We start from the raw sequence: 20071 nt of genomic DNA, 5'->3' as shown, positions 1-20071 counted from the left end.
CCAACTTGGCTTACTAGATCATATATGCAAGCCATTTTTCTATTATTTCTCAGGGATAATTTTTTCCAGGAAATCTCTGTGGAAAGCCAGCAATTCTGTGACATTTCCAAAAAGACCAGTCCTGCAATCAGTACCACTGCTCACACTGCTGTTATCAGAAATGGAGTTTGGCTATCCAATTGCAATCAGACAGCAGCCCCAAGCCTACTTAATTTCCCTTTTCTATGTGGAAATCTTTCACCATAAAACTATCATAACCAGAGATACTTCAATCATAAACAGGAATCAGTGAACACTTCTGAAGCTGCTGGGGAAATATTGCGACTCCCAAATGCAAGCTGCTAATTTTCGACATGCTTGTGATTAGGAAAAAGGAGATGAAGAAATCAAGAAAGATAAAATTTAATGCTTGTGCACTGATTGAACTGCTACCAATTAGGAAAGGAACAAACTGACTTCACAACTCGAAGAGGTTTATTTGTCTATTACTTGCTTTTACTTTATAATTTGTTCAGTTTTGAGAGAACAGATACTGAGGTGCCTTATTTCTAATGAATCATTTTCCCTGTTTGTACAGGCTTTTGCAATTCCAATGCACCTCAATACCTCAGCAAGCTCAGCTGCCACACTTGGCTAAAGAAGGCTCAAAATATGATTAAAATGCCTTTTGCAGAAGTTTTTAAAAACACCAAAAATGAACAAATACAATTGTGAAAGACTCCCTTTAATTTTTGATGAGGCCCGGTTCTGTGCCTGGAAGACTGGAAGCAGTTCAAAGGTGGGAGTCAAAACAGTTAACAGTGTGCTGACAGAACTGAAAACTGCAGCCTAAAACCTTTTCCAGACCTTTTCACCTGTATTAACTAATAGTGAAATATTTTACACCACTACAATTAATTAACTAATTAAATTAATAAATAAATACGGTGATTTTAACAGATGCACTTGGACATGTGTTATCAGGAGTATATTACTGCAGATTTTGTTACCTTGCAAGAAACTTTTCCTGTAAATCTGTATGCCATCTGTGGTCTTATTCCCACTGGTTTTTTCAACATGTAGACCAGTGATGTTGTCCAAGAGGATAAGATCTGTGATGTTTGTTGAAAGCAATGTGTTGGTGTTATTAATCACAAGTGTAATATGTGCAGTTTGAGGGTCACGTTCAACATCCACCTGAAATCAGAAAAATTAGTATTAATGGTGCAAGACAGCTGTATGTGCATCTTAACAGAAAAAATCATAGCCTTGATTACAAATAAAACTTCATTTTATGTGTAAACTTAATTTCTGAAGGTATTCTGAGTTATCTGTAAATGAAACTACACTCAGTTTGATCTCACACTCCCAGTGAGATTTTAATCTTTGGTATGTCAAGCTGTTGCTTGGAGACAGTGGCAGAAAGCCAGAAACCCAGCTCAAACAGGACCAGAAGCATAATCAAATCCTGAATATCCCCTTGATACTGCATACAACACAAAACTGGATCATAACTTTATAACCAGAGCTTGGAAAACTCTTAAATTTGTACCTTTGTACTATGAGGATGTTTCTTTTGCGAGCTGCCTCACTGCAAAGTAATTCTCTCCATGCAGTTTTGGTCTCTATTTCCCTTTTCTTCACAGCAAGCCCATTCTCTGAAGGACGTCAGCTGTCTCAACTTGCCCTTCCCACGTGAGGGCCGATGGAGCCACCAGTGAACTTGAGAGTTCATGGCTCGGCTTCCAATTAAGCAGTGAAGGTCATACACTAATTACCAATCTCTAGCAACATGAGCTCATGCGATTTTATTTATTTATTCCATTAAGCCCTTAAGTCTTATCAAGCAATTATACCCTCTAAATGAAATTACTCTGAGCACAGAATTGCTTACTGACCTCTCACCTTCCTCTTCCTTCTGTAACTCATATTAAAACAGAACTGTCTAAATCTTTATAGGATCTATAATAATATGGTGATCTATATAAGGTTTCAAATAATGACACTAAATTAATAGTCCTTAACTGACAGAATTATGATTCAGGACGAACCTTTCTCTTTTTAGATCATCCTTTTAAGGAAAAATCTACACTGTATCTGGACACCAGCAAATATAAAATAATAACACAGTCCCCATTAGAAATGAGTTCTAAAAATATGAAGTGTGATAGACTTCAGAAACCACACCATGAGTTCATGGTAGTCACAGGATTCAATACATCTAGCTACAGTCTCATTGTGCACTAGAAATGAGTTCTAAAAATATGAAGTGTGATAGACTTCAGAAACCACACCATGAGTTCATGGTAGTCACAGGATTCAATACATCTAGCTACAGTCTCATTGTGCACTAATCGCTGCATTTCATACTAATTCAGTATAGAACCAGTCATAGTTTTAGAATTATATGAATCAAGGAGAAGAAGCAGCTTAATGAAATTATTGCAGCTTAGTCTACACTTCTCTATTTAAGTGACAAAATTCCCAACTGTTTATTGTACTAGAAGCTGCAAACAGTGTATAAAAATGTATGCATTAATACGTGTATAAAAATAGGCTTAATTGTATTTCTGAGGAAACCATTACCAATTTCATATGCTCGTGTATCATGAGTTACACTCCAACTTCTGAGAGTTAAAATCATCAAGTATTAAAAATGTGTTACATTTTGGTCAGATTTTCTCTCTCTTGGTTTCTGAACAGTCAAGATGACTTTCAACATTTCATGTGCAATCACAAAGGCTACATACTTGCTTTAAAAAGCAAAACCAAAACAAAATAGTAAAAAAGTCTCAAAACCACATTTCTCATTAATATTAAATCCATGTTTTTTATTCCTTATTTTTGACTGGCAATCAGACTTAAGCTCAATTGCAAAGGGATTGAAAGAATTTGGATTTTTTTTCCCCCCTGAAATCAGCAGGTGAGAATCAAGCAACAGGTATGGTTTGACTGCTGCCAGAAAGAATTCCTCTATACAGTGCTGCCACTGTGATCAGTGACCACTGGTTATACTCGGTAAGTTACTCCTTTAAATTTGTCCAAAGATGCTTTTTATTGCTTTTGGAGCAGATGGTTAGGCTGCCAGGCATCTACAGGAACCAAACCCAATGGCAGCCACTGATGATGCAGAAGCACCTACTCTATTTTCTCTCTGCTACTGAAGTGCCTCATGTGTGTCATCACTCCCTGCAAGCAATCTCACTTCTGGGAGAACCACAGCAAGAGCATGGACATGACAGGAGGAATGAGAGGAGGAAGGAATTGCCATGGAAGTTGAAAGGAATGGAGGATCTTTCTTGAGAGTAAGTTAGAACAACTAGATACAGGAAAGGAGGGAGAAAAAAAGATTACAGAATAACTGATGATCTCCAGTGCATGAATGCTTAGGAGGTTAAGAAACAAGACAAGTAAAAGTGTTAGAAGACAAGCAGTTAAATGTAAAGACTTATTTCAGCTCTGCTATGGATTATTGTCACTGTGAAGTACTACTAAAAAAAGGTCAAATCATACTATGGAATGAAGCTCTTAAAGAAACACATTTCTGGAAAGAAGGAAGAGAGTGAGTGCTAGAAGCACTGGTAAAATTTAAACACCTCAGTTTCAGTAAGACTATATCTACATTAAGATGTTGGAAAAATCCTGACTCCAAGAAGCAAACATACAACACCTCCATGCTCTGAGGAGCAACTCATTGCAGGAGGAGGAAAATGTGCAAAATTCACTTGTTTAAAACAGCTAAAGAGCACCATATGGCCAGTCTGTCTCTTAGCATGAAAGCATTTATTCACCCAAAATAGGACTGAAACAGAAGACAAGATAAGCCAAGGGAAATTAAATGTGAACTGCATCTGCAGGTGGAAGACAATCACATATAATTGCATAGTTTCAGTAATTTGCAACTTATAGCACTACAAAAGTATTTTCTGATAAAGCCAGCATCTACAACAGATTACCTTTAATCTTCTACAGCAGTTATTTTGCAGCTTTTAATGATCCTGTGTGAAGCTGTGTTGTAAACAGCAGAAAAATCAACATGGGACTGTTTCAAAATCTGTTTCTGAGAGGTTCTGGTATAAAAATTGGGAATCCACATACAGAAAAGCAGAAGATTCTGTTACTACTTCTTATGTCTGAAATGCTCACTATTCAGCCTCATTAATCATGATATGCTGCCATTTCAATAACAACATTGGAGGTAATTAGCACCATGAGATGTGATGCTTATTCATTCTTCTCTACACAGCTGATCTGGTGAAGGTTATAATGTCACCTCTTCTATACTGGTTACTGAATCCTGTACCCTCATAGGCACCATTTCAGTGGCTGAATTCAGATTGGTCCTAAAGCTGGATGTGCTCTCTCCCTCCAGGAGACAGCTAAGATGAACTAACTGTAACTATAAAAATTCATAGCTGCTTCATCCAGTGCAAAGAAAGGGAAAATAAAAAAGGAAGAAAAAAAAAAAAGGAAGAAAAAATAACACTCTAGTAAAAATAAAATGGGAAGTTAAAAGATTTCTTACAATAGGGAGGTCTTTGCTCCTCCTAAGCATTTACACAAGTCAAATAAAACCTTAAATACTGTGCTGTAGGTGAGTCCCAGTGAATATGCAGACTATGAATCAATGGCTTCTCTATGACTGTGCATTAGGATGACCCAACACACAATGGGCAACACAGAGGTCAGTGCTTCATCCTTCAAAAGAAGTGCACACTTGACCCAGGTGGGGCAGCCATGGCTGGGCCAGGAGAATATCTCAGAAGGTTTCTCTCATCTTGCAGAATTTGTCTCTATCTCTACCCAGACTCTTGGCTGATTACTCCAGAGTTCACTGGGATTTGCCTATTTGCAGTTTTAGAAACTCATAGTCAGGTTTTTACTTCAACCACAATCCAAAAATCCCTGAACCCTGAGAGATTTCACTGACTTCTTTTTTGAATCAACATAGCAAAATGGTGCCTCTCAGAGAGTGTGACCACCATAACATCAAAAAGTACACACTCCCAAGAACTCAGCATGGGCACAATTAGGTCCCCATTTTTTAAAGGTCATTTGGTACAAACTTTCTACCAAATTAACAAGACAAATTTAAGAAAACTTACCATACCACATTTCTGAAGGGTTATTCCAAATTCAGAAGACACTGACATATTGGACACATCTTCAGGCTATGGAAAAAGGGGGAAAATATACATAGTGTATGATAACATAATTCACAAACTTCAGCAACAAGTTAAATTATATAAATAAAGAAAATATTAAAAAAATTTAGAGGTACTTATTGCCTTCAAATTTAGGAGTTTTATTATCCCAACAGTTAAACCTTTTTTCTAGTCCAAATGTGGAAAAACTACTTATTCCCACAAGTAATTATTAGATTCTTAATTGATATAGTCATCTTTTAACTATCACAATTCACAAAAAACCCAAACTGCACAAAGTTCATCAGACTGTACAGATTCTTTTCATTATTAAGTGTCCATCAGAATTTACACAGCAACCACACACCTGTCACAGTAGTTCTTTGGAAGTCCCAAAACTAGTTGGTGTTGCTGAAGTCATGTCAAATGAAAACCATCATCAGAGACAGGACTAGAAATGTACTAACTGGATAGTAAATTCCCAACATTCAGTTTTTACAGAATTTCTACAATCCTCACAAATACTGAAAGTGGCAAACCATCTTCTACTGACCAGAAGGTGGCTGACGTCAGACTCTCGTTTGAACAACACCTTCTTTGTCCATGAGGGCACCAAGGCAAACAGCGAATGGCTCCACTGGTTGTCCGAGGCTGCAGAGGTCAAGAGCTGGTGAGGGGCTTTGCTGGCCTCAGTGACCACAGGTGAGGGCACTCCTGAAAGCCAAGGCAACATTCAGCATTAGAGCTAAGGCTGGGTCCTGCATGGCAGGTGCAGAGTACAGTCAGGGAGGAGGTGGATGGCACCAGTGCTCTGTGTGCACACAGAGAGACTCTCTGTCCAGGCACTCAAAATCATGACAAGCAACAGAGACTGAGGCCAGCCAGGGAACAGAGATGGAATTTGTCCTACAAAACCCAGCAGGAGTCAGAACAAAACTGTTTCCTCCCCAAGGAACTCCTGTATACCCCACAGAAAACTTCTTGCCATTTAAATGAAAGCACTTAATGCATGAATTAAAAGGTTTAAGCCATAAGTCAACTGTTAATAATTTCAACACAAAGAAATTTTCAGCAAAGAATAAAGAATTCAAACAATCCACAGTGTGAGAGGCATCAGTGCTAAAGGTGTTCTGCTTCAAAAATACAGTTTTTCAATTAAGCATTGACCTTGCCGATACATATTCAGAACTAAAATACTTCTCAGTTGAGGATGAGTCTCAGTTACATCTCAGTTAAAGTGCCATCAAATCAAATGCTCATAAATTTAGTAATGAGCAATATAAATGTTAGCTTATACTCTTAAATTTTTATTTAAGATTAGTCATTGATATTACACAAAGTAACAGGCATAGTTTTGAAATCATATCGCTTTGATCTATGAAAGTAAAAGCACCTATGACATTAATAAAAGATGCTTATACTAAAAATAGGTAATTTAATATGTTAAATTGCCAAAAGGTAAAGTTGCTGGCTTGAAAGAAAACTGCTATGAAAACTTACAATGATAGCTGGTTGTCTATGCTCAATGAAGTTCCTTTTTTCATTTTTTTACTTAATATTATTCTCATTTATTACTTATTTTTAAAGCAATTTTCAGCAATATACATTAATATGAACAAAAACTCCCATTAAAAAGGCAAGTAATTTTGTGAAATGACTTTTCTATGAAAAAGCCTATTACATATTAATAAAATATGAAAAGCTGAAGACACTAAAATCTCATTAATCTGAGAAGCACTTTTTTTGAAAAGCCACTGCTTTGTAAGAAGAACAATATAAGGAAATAAAATTAATTGCAAATAGAAAAGCATGAACAGAGCATTCAGAACTGGACCCTTAAAAGGAGCCTTAAAGCATTAATGCACACAAATCACTGAAAATAATTCTGTTAACATAATGAACGAGATGCAATTCTGTTGCTTACAAAACCCAGGTGGACATGCACTTGTCCATCTTTCCATGTTTATTTGGAAGGGAGCAGTTTATACTTGACAAAATTGTGGATATATGGACCAGGGAAAGCTAGGGTCTATATTTTATGACCAGTTTCAATTCATTTATCTAAGTTTTACTTAAATACTTAAACCACTGTTAAACAACGTAACAGACTCCAACTAATTTTGGGATTGTAAAACCAACATGGGAAACTTGGTGAGAACAGGACCACGTATAATTACAACAAACGTCCGCCGATCTTCGGGGTTGGAATTTTTTCAAGACAGTCATGCATGGCTTATTTCTATTTCAAGACTAAGCAATGGTCCAAATCTCTCAGAATGAAACCAGTGCTAAATTTTCAATGCTGTACAAACCTGCTAAATAGCAATCTGAGCTCACCTAGCCATGGCACTCCCCAACAGATCCAAATATAGTGTTTCTCACCTCCCATGCCTCTAAACCTGTTTCTGACTACTGAATCAAGTCTCTTTGGAGCTCTGTATAACTATATTCATACACTGAAAAAGATTAATTTTATATATGCTGTGTCTCTCATACATTAATGCAATTGTCATCCCATTCCTATGAAGGTGGGGCACCAATTCCCCTTTTTGTCTTCTTGCCTGACTACAGAAAATGCACTTTCCTTCACAGTAAACCAAAACCCTGAATGAGCTTCTTTGTAGGGCTTTGTAAGGATCAGAAGTCAAAATGACAAAATGTATGAACTCTCTTGAGCAACCACTACCTTTAAAGTGCTTCTTGCTTAGCAGATCATTTCCTTCTGAATTTTGGATGAGGGCGGTCAGCCAACAAGAAGTGTGTAATTGCTTCATGGAGTATCTTTTGATCTTGTGTCCTGTGCAGTGCAACATCTCCATGAGCACACCCAACTGCACTCTACATGCGACAGCAAAGCCTGATACTCCCCCTCTAGAGAGTATCAAGTAACCAATTTAATTAACTGATCATGTTCCCTGACTCTGAATGAATCTCTGGATTAATAATTACACAGATGAGTCTGTTTTCAAGCCGTGCTTTGTCACAATTTACAATCCCAAGAGAATGTGCCCAACTCCCAGCAGAAGTCTCCAGGCATGTTATTTGGCTGCTCCATCATCAGTATTTGAAGTAGTTGAACATTATGTTAAGCAGCCTCAACTGATGATCATGACAAGGATGTTTCTGCAAATCCACTTGTATCTTCCCAGTACTCAGTGGAAGGTTTGCTTAAACAGATTCAACCAGTATGACGCATGCTGACACAGCAACTTGTGCCACTGCCTTTCTCCAGAATTTTTCTCACCCTTCCTATTAATTTTTAACAATATAAGCTGTTCTATAATATCCTGGATCCACTACCAGTAAAGCTGCACTTTTCTGTAGCATTCTTGTTCCTAGTATTGATAGTCAGTTAAATAACTTTTTTCTGATCCACACATATTTAACTGTCACTGAAACAGCTAATCTACAAGAACTCAACTGCTTTTCCATGTCACTTGCTGCATACTCAGCATCAGCCAACATTGTACTTATCAATTCACCTGCTGTCTCTTTTGAGGTAAGTTCCTATTGTAGATGTAGGACTGTAGATATCTGCTGGGTGCTTGAAAAGCTGGACTCTAAATATCTGAGAAAGAATGCTACAGACATAATACATTCTGTCTTCTTCACATATATTCTAGATTTCTGTACTGAAATTGGGGTTTTTTTAACAAATAGATTCATCTGACCTTGGAAAATACTAACACTTGACTGCTGAAACCTTTCACCGAGAAGCATAGAGCTTTCTTTTGGATGCCGCTCAGAAGTGCAATTTGTTTCCATGGTGCCATCAACAGTGCCCCCTTCAGAGATGCATCCCAGTTCTGACAGTGACTCTGAGGTCTTCTTGTTCCCTCCACTCTTTTCTTCCTACAGCTTCAATCTTTGCCATTTTTCTAGCACTTTTTAGAAGAGCCATTATCAGGCTGCATGGTCATAATTTTCATTGGTTTCTAAATGGCAACGATTCCCACTCCTTTTCAAAAGAAAACCTCTGCAACACAAGGGAAGTTTCAGCTTTCCACACAGCCCAAGCAGCCTCCTCTCAGCTGGGCCTGCCAGGCTGCCACCAGGCATTCCCGGACTACAGTGCCTCAGGCCAAAACACTTCCCAGCAAGCAAAGGAGCAGAGCATGAGGCTTAATCTGGGGCTTTCCTGTAAACATCTCCAAAGATGCCAAATCAAACTGTTCATCAAAGACAGTAATTTCACTTTATTTTGAGATGTGAGACAGTATCACAATCTTTAAGGAAAAAAATTATTTTTTTAAATTAAAATTTCCCTAGTTTCACAAGATATTATCAAGCTGTTAAATATTTTATCTTACTTTTAATTAGCGCATTAGTAAAATGTTTAAAATGTTATTTAATTCTACATAAACCCAATATAAAAAGATATGCCAGAACCCTGTCTTAAATTGCATATTCCTAGCTAATTACCAGTGCTGGTAGGTAGACTTCATATTGAATTTCAAAATGAAAACACAAAAATAAATATTAATATAGCTGCAACAGCTGGAATATTGGTGTAACATTTTACCTCTCACATTCCTGTAGTATTCACTCAGTCCCCCATATGCCCATTCCACCATATGAAATGACAAATGCACAGTTGATCAGAGCAGTCCCTGCTACTTAATGTTCAATTTTGTTTGCTGTTCTCCCTAGGTAGTTACTTCTCACTCCAGCTTTGTATATTATTGCCTTGGGTGGTGCTCTGTTTTTGGGCTTCCAGCTCTTTTGGGCTTCCAGCTGCCACACTCAAGGCACAAGCAATATGATTAGGAAGGAGAGCTCCCCACTGCCAGCCCTCACTGCATTCACTTGCTGCTCAGGGAGTGCAAATACTGAGGATCCAACCTGGTACAAAAGGCACCTGCCATGTAGAGTGTGGTGGCAGTGGGTCTGTGTTCATACAGACTGGGGGTGCAAGGATGGGTATTCTAAGAAAAGAAATTGTCTCCTGATCATGGATCACACTGTCCTATGCTTTGAAATTAGTTCTGTGTACAGACACGGGCCTGGCACAGCACAAGCCTTGACCACTGGACTCAAGGGGCTGAGTCCTGAACGTGTCAGTGGCACTGACAGGCCACCATTAGAATAACACACATGAGAGAAGTTAAGGTGAAGGTTAAGTCTTGGCTACAGCAATTAAATAGGATAACAGAAAATTAAAATAGTCTTACAATAGGTTTACATCAAAAATTCCCGTATGTCATTCAGGTTCTCATACCTTTACAGCCGATTCTAAGCAGTAGAATGTCAAATTACAGTAGGAAAGCAAAGACACTGACACGTTTATGAAATTTCAAGTTCAGAATTAAAAATGAGAGAAAAAAAAGCAATTTAACTAAGATATTAATTCTAATTTATGGCTCTCAAGGGCTGAATATTTCAATTCAGATTCCAGAGTCTCAGTTACTTACCCACCACAAATTTATCAGCAAAGCTTTGAACAATCTTTATTTCAGTGGGGAAGAAAGGAGTTAAATATACTCGCTTGCTATATTTTTGTTGTTGTTGTTCTGAATTACTGCCTGTCTTGAAAACCATCCAGGATACAAGATCCAATTTGAAGTCCTTTCAATTACACACAACAATGAACAGGCAAAGGTAGCAATTTAGGGTATTCAGTTTTGAATGTTGCCATTAGCTTTTCTTCTTACAATGTCAAAGAAACTATGTGCATCAACAAGAAAAAACAAATCTACTTTCCAGGTCTGTTTTGAATAAATCAGAGCAGACTCAAATATAACTTTTAAAAACCCACTGTGTTCCCCAGTCACAGGAATATTCTGGGGTTGTCTTTTCTCATCTTATGCAGAAAAAACTTGAAAAAGCTTCCAACAGAAACACTGAAATCAGTGTGCTGTCACAAACCATTTCACACTTCAGCACACTGCCAGTCTCAATGACAAAGGTTTTATACAGAAGTTACCATCTCTCTGCTTTCATCAGGAACTTCTTCAGTAAAAACTAAAGAATCTAGTACTCTAATTAAGCAAATCACTAAAACCTTAAGTTTTAAATACGTTAAAAATTGATGTTTACGAGAATGGGAGAGTTTTCAGTTATAAAATCAAGCATATAATTCAGTGCTTGTAGTGGTCATTTAACACCTCATTTAAAGCATACATTTACCTACTAACAAAATGCCAGAATTTCACAGAATCACAATCACTGAGTTTGGAAATGGCCCTTAAGATTAAGTCCAATTGCAAACCTAGCACTGTGAAGTTCACCACTAAACCACGTCTCGAAGCACAGATCTTTTAAATACCTCCAGGGGCGGCATGGCGACTCAACCACTTCCCTGGGCAGTCTTTTCCAATGCTTGGTAACCCTTCCCATGAAGACATTTTTCCTGATATCCAAACTAAATCTCCTCTGGCACAATCTAAGGCCATTTTGTCTCATCCTGTCACCTGTTACCTGAGAGAAGAGGCTGAGCCCCACTTCACTACAACCTCCTCTTGGGTAGTACAGAAAGTGCTAAGGTCCTCCTCCAGAAGCTCCTTTCCAGGTTAATCAACCCCAGCTTCCTCAGCTGCTCCTCATAAGACTCATTCTCCAGACCCTTCACCAGCTTTGTTGCTTTTCTCTGGACATGCTCCAGCATCTCAATGTCTTTCCTATTGTGACTGAAGACAAGATTTGAGGTGTAGCCTCTCCAGCCTCCAGTTCAAAGGGATGCCACTTCCCTCGTCCTGCTGGCCACCACACTATTTTAACCACTAAAAAATTAAGCTGCATGTCAAAATCATCAACTTTTTTTTAGGGCCAGAAGGTTTTTCTTACGTATAAAACCACACTCATTTCCTCTCTCAGTGGATGGTATATGAATAATTTGCAACCCATCACAAAGCAGGATGCACACAGCAAAGATAACATTGCATAAATACTGGAAATAAACAAGCTCAGCAAATCTGAATTACTTGCTTTCATATTTAAATTAATAAACTCATTTGTGAATTAGCCACGGTACAGGGCAGAGAAATAAGAAGTATCTCACTTGATGACTGCTTCAAAGCATGTAATTTCTTGGCAAATGCATGTCATGAAATCATCTCTTGGGGAACCATAATGATGGAGAGGTTTATTTTAACACAGTTACCCTGTTAAGGTGCTAGATGACAACATGCTAACCTTTCAGGATATACTCATCTCTACCACACTCAGGTGAAGTAGAACACGATTTATAATACATATACAGAAATGAAAGACCAGAGACTCAGAAAAAAAGAGTTGCTTTTTCTCCGATTTACACAAAGAGCCTGTGGCAGTCAGTCCTCAGATGCAGGTACTGCAAGCTCAAAGTGACTTCTCTAAGTTTTGGGGTACCTTGTTTTGATTAGATTAGGCAACTACCACTGGAGATGTTCACCATACCTGAGATCACTGACAAGGAATACTTGATACGTGCCATGAAGAGTACCAGCACCCCAGCAGTACCTCTAGACCATCTGTCTCTATCAGTCTTTAACCCACTGCATCTAACAGTCTTTAATAATCAGTCTTTGGTCCAGAACAAAGTGTATTAGCCATTGCAGTTCCAGAGATCTATAAAAACAGCTTCAAGAATAGGTATGGCAACACTGCCAGTAAATGCACAGGGATTAAGCTAGCCTTTGAAAATTAACATCACCTTGATCAGCTTTAAGTAATTTAGGTTTTTCACAAACCTGGGAACTCTGGACATCAGAGGGTGCTCCCCTACATCATTATGTTTAATACTGAAAAAGGGCTCCTCCTGAAAATGATTCAAAGCAGGCTATGAACTGAGGCCTTCTCACAAGGGCTTCACTCTAGATGAGCCCTTTAGGGAACCTAAAGCACCCTTGTTCCTAATTGCTGTGCAAACACTCCCCTGTAGCTCAAGATTCAGAGTCCCACTGATGTTAGTATGCCACCAGGGAGCAGTTCCAGGCCCCTGCTCACCTTCACAGCCATGCCCTGTGTGAATCCTGAGACCCCCCACAATGCTGAAAAGAGAGGAAACAGTTGCATACCTGCCATTCCTAGGTATCCCATCTCTTTCTGAAGCCACAGATCATCTTCAAAAACCTGGAAGAGAGCAATTATAAAAAAGAACTCTTTTCATAAATATCTACTACTGAACTTTTACACTGAATTTATGTTACACAATTACACAGAACCCCATTCTACAAAGCCTCAAGTTTCTCCAAAATTACCTACCAGAGGAGACACAACATGGCTCCAGAAGTCTCCCACAGCTTGTTAAGGATTATGAGACTCTGCTGCCCAGTGTGGATACACACACTTGGGGCTCAAATTGTACTGACACTTCATTATCAGGATGAGTCCCTGCACAACAGTGGAACTGGGCTGGCTATTAGTTTGCTTTCATTAAATAATCTTTGTTTGCCATTTTCATAGGCATATTTGAGGACACAGGAAAATCTGATCACCAGGAGGCAGCAGGAGTGTGTCCATATTTGATGATCAAGTCCATGGACATTACACTCATTTTCCCTCCAAAGAACTACACAGAGCCTTTCAAAGGTGCCACATGCTAAAACTGCAGCTTGCAAGGCAATCTGTGACAACCTCCTGCCTGTGCCTGGAGCACAGAGACTGCTACAGAAATCACAGCTCAAAACATTAGTAGAAGAAACTGGTGGTTTTAAGGAGTTTTATTGCCCTGTGTTCTGATCAAGATGCAGTAGTCATATAAGCAAGTTCTCATTTATCAAAAATTCTTCCTTGCTAATAGAGAATTAGGAATGTGGGCTGATTAACAAGGATCTAACTCTGCCCAGTGACGTCAACCACACTTGTTGTTTCTGTCTGCTACCAAGCACTGCATATGATTAATGTTAAGACTGACTTGTCAACAACCACTGTTACAGTACAGCATGTTAGGGGCAATTTTCTCATTTTCCTGCTCAGGGAAGCCATCACTGACTATTGCTAGACCTCTAACTTTAGTTACCCTATATGAAAATATTTCTCACTTCAGACAGGGCACTTTCCTTCAACATAACAGAAAATGCAAGGTATCTCACAAATTCAGATGCACTAGAAGCCCTGGGGTTTAAGGAGCCTCTGGAAAATATGTTTATTTATACAGGATTGGAAGCAACTCTTTGAGAGAAAGCAGGGACTTAGAAACAAACATTAGCATGTACATACAGCAAACTCTGAGCAGCTCTGGGACACAGCTCTGGGAGATCCCAGCCACAGAGCTCTTTATTAGAGGCTATTTACAAATACCTTGTTGTACAGCTCTTCCTGGTCTCCAGAATTCTTATACACAAATTGAGGTATGGTAAAGTTCTTTAATGCCATTGTTAATTTATTTTCATTGGTTAAACAATCTGCATGACCATGAATTTTGAGCAACCAAGCACCTCAAGAACACAGAAAGAACAGGAAACTTGAACAGCAAGCTGAAACAAAAAAATTGTCTGGTGCATAAATCAGACAGAATTATAATTATTATTATTATTATTATTATTATATACAGAATCAGTCCCTTCTGAGGTGGAGGGACCCTCACAGATCTTTGTGTCCCACTCTTGAATGAATGGCCTGTAAGGGGATCAAAACTGCTGTTATGCATTAAATCAGCATATATATGAATTTCAATGTTAGATGTCAACAGCTGCATTGTGAGCCTGCTAAAGTAGACTGTGGTTTAAGCATGTATAAAGCCATGCTAAAAATGTAGCTTTCTAGCTAACAAGCTTTCTTTCCTACTTTCTAGGAAATCAGCACACAACTGGTTCCTGATTTCCACAGGCTCCAGGTTTTTATTCCTGTGTGGTTTCACAACAGCCAATAGACAAAATCTATGGAGTTTGTATGACCATGTGTGTCAGCTAGAAAAGACATGATGGCACTCCTTGTTTTTCCTTCTGCCATATCTGGCATTTAGTTCTCAGTGAAAAATATAGCCTGAGTATTCAGCAGGTGTCTTCCACTCTGCTGCAGAGTGCATCCACAATGCCAGAGGACATCACAATGGGCTCCACATCAGCAAGTAGTGCCAATTCCATGGACCTGCACTCACATCATGCTTCAAAAGTATCAATAATTTAATGCAGTAGTATTGTCAGGAAACTTTTCTCAAGTTTTACATTCATTTATTCTTCTGGTAAAGTTGGTGTTATTTGTTGGTATTTGGGTGGGGGGGGGCGGGGTGGGGGGGTGCGGAGTGTTGTTTTTTTTCCTGCAATACTATTTCCTGTTTATTAGTCTTTCTGTAATCCTACCACAAACTACCATTTGTGACTCACTCTAATCCCCACTGCACAGTAAGGTATTTTCCACACGGGCAAAAGATAACTATTGTCAACACATTATGAGATGGCTTGACAGACACAAACCTAGATAAGGAGAAAGAATTAACATAAAAGCTCCACCCTAAAAGCTACTGCACTCCTCACTGGAGACTGACACTACTGAGCAGAGGTGCTGTGACTAGAGATAGACCAAGGAGCTCTACTCAGAACCACAGCAAACCAAAGACACAGCATCATCAAGGTTGGAAGGGACCTCTGGAGATCATCCAGTCCAACCCTCTGCCAAGGCAGGGTCACCTAGAGCAGGTGACAGTGACACATCCAGGTGCATTTGGAATTCTCCAGAGAGAGATATTCCAAGATCTCTCTGAGGCTTTGCCACCCTCAATGAAAAGAAGTTCTTCATGTTGAGGTGAAATTTCTTGTGTTTTACTTTATGGCCATTGCTCCCTGTCTTGTCCCTGGCTACCACTGAAAAGAGTCTGGCATCATCCTCTTGACGCCCACCTTTGATATATTTATATGCACTAATGAAATCCTCTCTCGGTCTTCTCTTCTACAGACTAAACAGGCCCAGCTCCCGCAGTCTCTCCTCCTAAGAGAGATTCCCCACACTCCTCACTGTTTTCGTGGCTTTCTGCTGAACCCTCTCCAGCGGGTCCTTATCTTTTCTGTACCGAGAACCCTGTCCAGAGCCTGTGGGCAGCCTCACCACGCCGGCTCCCGGCGGCTTTTCGGGCCGTTGTCCCCGGCCCCAGTGCCCGGGCAGCGGCGGCTGCTGGGCCAGGCCCCGCTCCGAGCCCAGCCCGCCGGGGGGCTCCGCACCGCCACAGGGCCGGCCCAGAGCCCGCCATCCACCGCCGCGCCGAGGGGCCGCTCGCCACCGCGCACGGCGGGCACCCCAGCGCTTACCGCAGCCGCCGTCCGACCGCGGCGCTCCCGGGGCGGGCCCCGCCCGGCGGCGGCTGCTCGGGGCTGCGCGGGCGCGGAGGGGCCGCCGGGGAGCAGCGCCAGCAGCAGCGCGGCCAGTGGCCACCGCATGGCGGCAGCGGACCCTCCGCGGGCGCGGACGGCGCCGTGGAGATTTCCCAGGCGCTGCCCCGAGTCAGGCCCGGCCTCGGCCGCCGCATCCACCCGCCATCGGTCTCCTCCCACCGCGGCGGCGAGGGCGGGGGCGGAGGGCGCCGAGCAGCGGGACCTCCCCTCACGGCCGGCCCTCTCCCAGCCGCGGGCTGGGCCCGTGCGATGGCGGCGGCGGGGGGCTGCCTGCGGGCCGTGGGGCTGCAGTTCTGGGCCGACTCGCTGCAGGCGCTGCCCGCCCTGCTGGCCCCCGCCGTGCTGCTGGGGCTGCTGCTGGGCGCCGCCGCCGCCGCCCTGCTCTGCCGCTGCGCGCTCGGGCCGCGCCGGGGCGGAGAGGTACGCGGGGCCGGCGGGGAGGGGGGCGCGGGCCGGGCACGGCCGGAGAGCTCGGGGGACCGGAGTGGGTTTGGTTTGCCAGGCTCTGAAGGGAGGAGGGCCCGGGAGGCCGGATCCGCTGCCCAGGACAGCTCGGGCCGCCCCGGGGGCGAGCCGCGCCACAGGGCGCTCTGTGCGGAGATAGAGGCGGGGAGCCCGTAATTCCAGCCACGCCTCTGCTGGAGAGGATTTCACTCCTTCCTTTAAATAGTTACTGAAAGAAACGAACTAGCTCTAAGAGGAGGCCGGTGAAAGTGTTCACGTGTTCTGAATGTTGCCCCCGGCCTGTATCTCTAACATGGGAGAGCTGCAAGTTGCTTCTCGCACCCACCGGTTCGTGTGGGAGGCAGCGTTGCTTTTGGTGACAATGGAAGATGTATCCGGTTTGCAGAAGCTTTATGAGATAATTGAAAATAAACGCTAATTTCCTAATTATCCTAAACCTGTAATCTTATTTCCAAAGTATCGTACAGACTTTTCCAAAGTTGGTGTTACAGCACAGCACAGAGTGTGAGTACTAACACACAGCAATAATTGCACTGAGGGTATGCACATGGATACCTAAATAAATAAAGAACCTTGAGCGCTGTTGACAAACCGCTTGATGCCAAACTAGCAGGATTTTCTAAAGTGTGTAGTTTTGTTAATAACATACTTGCTGTTCTCTTTTAAGTACTGTGGTTTGTGTCTCTTTATTTCATAGTGTTTGTTTGGACTCAAAGATTGCAGAGGCAGCAGGGCACCCACCGAACCAAGCAGGCACCCATCTACCAGGCAGATACATTGTCTGACAACTGTTATTGATTTATGCTTTGTTCTCCCATCACCCTTAGACCCAGGTCATGCTGGATTGATGGATGTAGCAGTGGTTGGTGCTGGCACAGCTGGGGGATTTGGAGCCCTGCAGAGAGTTCTGCCAGCCTGCAAGTGGGGAGTCTGGTCTGGCTTGGTTTTTCGCCACACCTTTTTTGAGCTATAACAGCTCTGCTGTATGTGTGTATCTGCTAGTGTTGATCATCATTAAACATGACATAGGAGACAAATTCTCTAGTTCCCAACTGCTTTTAAATTGGAGGATTGAAGCTCTGTTTGAAGCCAGACTTTACCCTAGTAATAGAGGCACTTCAAGTGCTGGATCAATGCATCCTGTGCAAGTAAAAGCCTTTCTGATTCAATTGCTCATTTTTCCTGCCTTAATAGGTGTATCTTTATTGTACTGCCACTAGCAACTCTAATGTAGTCGTGTACAATTTTATCTTTTATGTCATATATGTCAATAGGGAATAGAAGCTGTCAATTCTCCCTGGTCTGGATCTTCAGATGCATTTAGATGTTTAAATGCCATTAAAATCAATGCTGCTGTCGTAAAAGGGTTATTTGTTTTGAAAGAAAAATAAACTGCCTGCTGGTACATACAGAGCACAGGGCAGGAAGGTTGTATCCTGTGGGTCCAATTTCCCTGATTGAACAGGGCAACCTGAGGTTGTTCCTTCTTCCCACTATCTGCCCCACCAGTGCTATGGAGCAAGCAGGTGCTGAACTGCCTTTTACTATATCCAAAGTAAAAGCAGGGATAGCTCTCCTGAGTATTATGTGTTCCATTCCAAGCAGCTAAATTATCCTTGGCATGGTAGTAGGGCAAGTACCTGGAGTTTGAAGCAGCCTTAAGCACGACAGTAAGCAAGCACATTTGTCACTCAGCCTCAATTAATCCCTGTTTTATAGATACCAGCCTGCATCTGTGCATGGAGTGTGCATAAGTCCCTTATATGTTGATTTGTACATAGGATACACTGGGAAGAAATCTTTATCACAGTAACAAATGAATTACAAGATTGTTGGGGGAGATTTGTAGCTGTCCTTTTCTCATAAGTAGATTTTTAGGAACCAACATCTGCACTGGGGCACATCTAAAAGGCTAATCCAAAAATATCATCTGAATTATTGGACCATCTAAGATCCAGAGAGGTGATAGAGGCAAGTCATAAGGGATTTAAGTGTGTTCCAAACCTGGGCTGTTCTCTGTGTTCTGGGAAAATGGACTACTTTACATACCAAGTGGCCAAATAATTTAAGGTGAACCTTTCCATAAGACAGTGACATGCGTAGTGGCTGCAGCTGTATCATTAGATTACATCAAAAAGTAGTACATCAAAAGGTAGTCAGTGGATTGAAAACCTGAAGAATTTAAAAAGTAGTCCATGTAGTGTGGCTGCCATCTTTTCCTTCACTAAAAAAAAAATCCTTCCAATGTTGTGTTTGGAGGGAGGCACATTAGTATTGTTTTCTGATCTCTGTAGTGTGAAGGGAAGGTGGTGTGTAGCAGGAGATTTCATTTCCACACAGTATCTGTGTCCCTACCAGTGGCTTTTTGTGTTTGTGATGTGAGGCCAATAATATGGGCTGCTTTTGGGGAATGAAGGTGATGAACATTTTCTGATAGTTACTTCTCCCTCACAGGGATTTCCACACACAGAAAGCTTCATTTGGGAAGTTTGTCTCATGGACAGGGAGCAAAAATACTTAGCATTCTCTTCATTGCTGCTAATTATAGACAATTTCAGTTAACTTGCTGTGTAATTGAGGTGTTTGAGCTCAGACCATGAGGTTGACTCCAGTCCGTAGTGTGACATTTTGAGAGCGGATGGATTGATTTGACATGTTCACAGCTTCTTAAAACATTTTAGATTAGAATTCTACTTCTGGAATGACAAATTTTAAAAGTTCATTAATTTGAATTATTCTTTTCTGAATATGTAAAATTTTCATTTATTTTCAGATTGTATTTTTTTCAGAATTTTCAACTAATACTGGAATAATTTTCATGATGGAAACATGAATGTATCCAGACTGCTGTTGAGATGTTTCCAGTTAATCTGCAGGATTGCAAGTGCTACATGTTATGTTTTTTTTGGAAACATTTTATGTTTTCTCTTTCAGAAAGATGATTCTCAAAGACTTCTGGAAAGCTTCAACACTGATGAAAAAGAGCACACACTCATGAAAAGTAAAGCAGAACCCTATACATCAAAAGAGGAAATGGTGCTGGAGGTAAACTTCTGCTCTTGTAGATGGATGTCCATTTTGCTGCATGTAGCAGTGAGCATGTTCAGGGCCTGCTCCAATTCTCTTAATTTTAGTGGTTTTGGAGAGAGACATTAAAAAGTGTTCAGAAAAAGTGTAAGATGGAGGGTGGGAGTTGATTGCTGCTTATGAATGCAACCATTTCAAACACTTATTCCC

General features: G+C 41.1%; 2 protein-coding genes across 5 annotated transcripts in view; one reads left to right on the top strand and one right to left on the bottom strand.

The window, feature by feature from the left end:
* The window catches only part of EVC2 (EvC ciliary complex subunit 2), a gene marked incomplete at its 5' end in the record, with an annotated part of 61788 nt that extends 45374 nt beyond the window's left edge, over nt 1-16414 (bottom strand). For 2 of the 4 annotated variants that reach the window (XM_083861406.1, XM_083861409.1), the window contains 5 exons: nt 990-1176; nt 5085-5150; nt 5677-5837; nt 13118-13172; nt 16286-16414. In XM_083861406.1, the coding sequence (XP_083717532.1) occupies nt 990-1176; nt 5085-5150; nt 5677-5837; nt 13118-13172; nt 16286-16414 (598 nt within the window). The remainder of the gene's footprint in view (nt 1-989; nt 1177-5084; nt 5151-5676; nt 5838-13117; nt 13173-16285) is intronic. The other 2 variants (XM_083861407.1, XM_083861408.1) reach the window with 2 other exon arrangements.
* A 204-nt stretch (nt 16415-16618) lies between these two features.
* EVC (EvC ciliary complex subunit 1) overlaps nt 16619-20071 on the top strand; it is a gene marked incomplete at its 5' end in the record, with an annotated part of 51101 nt that continues 47648 nt past the window's right edge. Inside the window, 2 exon segments of the mRNA XM_083861410.1 lie at nt 16619-16789; nt 19769-19879. Coding sequence (XP_083717536.1) covers nt 16619-16789; nt 19769-19879 — 282 coding nt within the window.

Source organism: Zosterops lateralis, assembly GCF_965231275.1.
Source record: "Zosterops lateralis genome assembly, chromosome: 5".
Taxonomy (NCBI): Eukaryota; Metazoa; Chordata; class Aves; order Passeriformes; family Zosteropidae; genus Zosterops; species Zosterops lateralis.
This window is presented reverse-complemented; position numbering and strand designations above follow the sequence as displayed.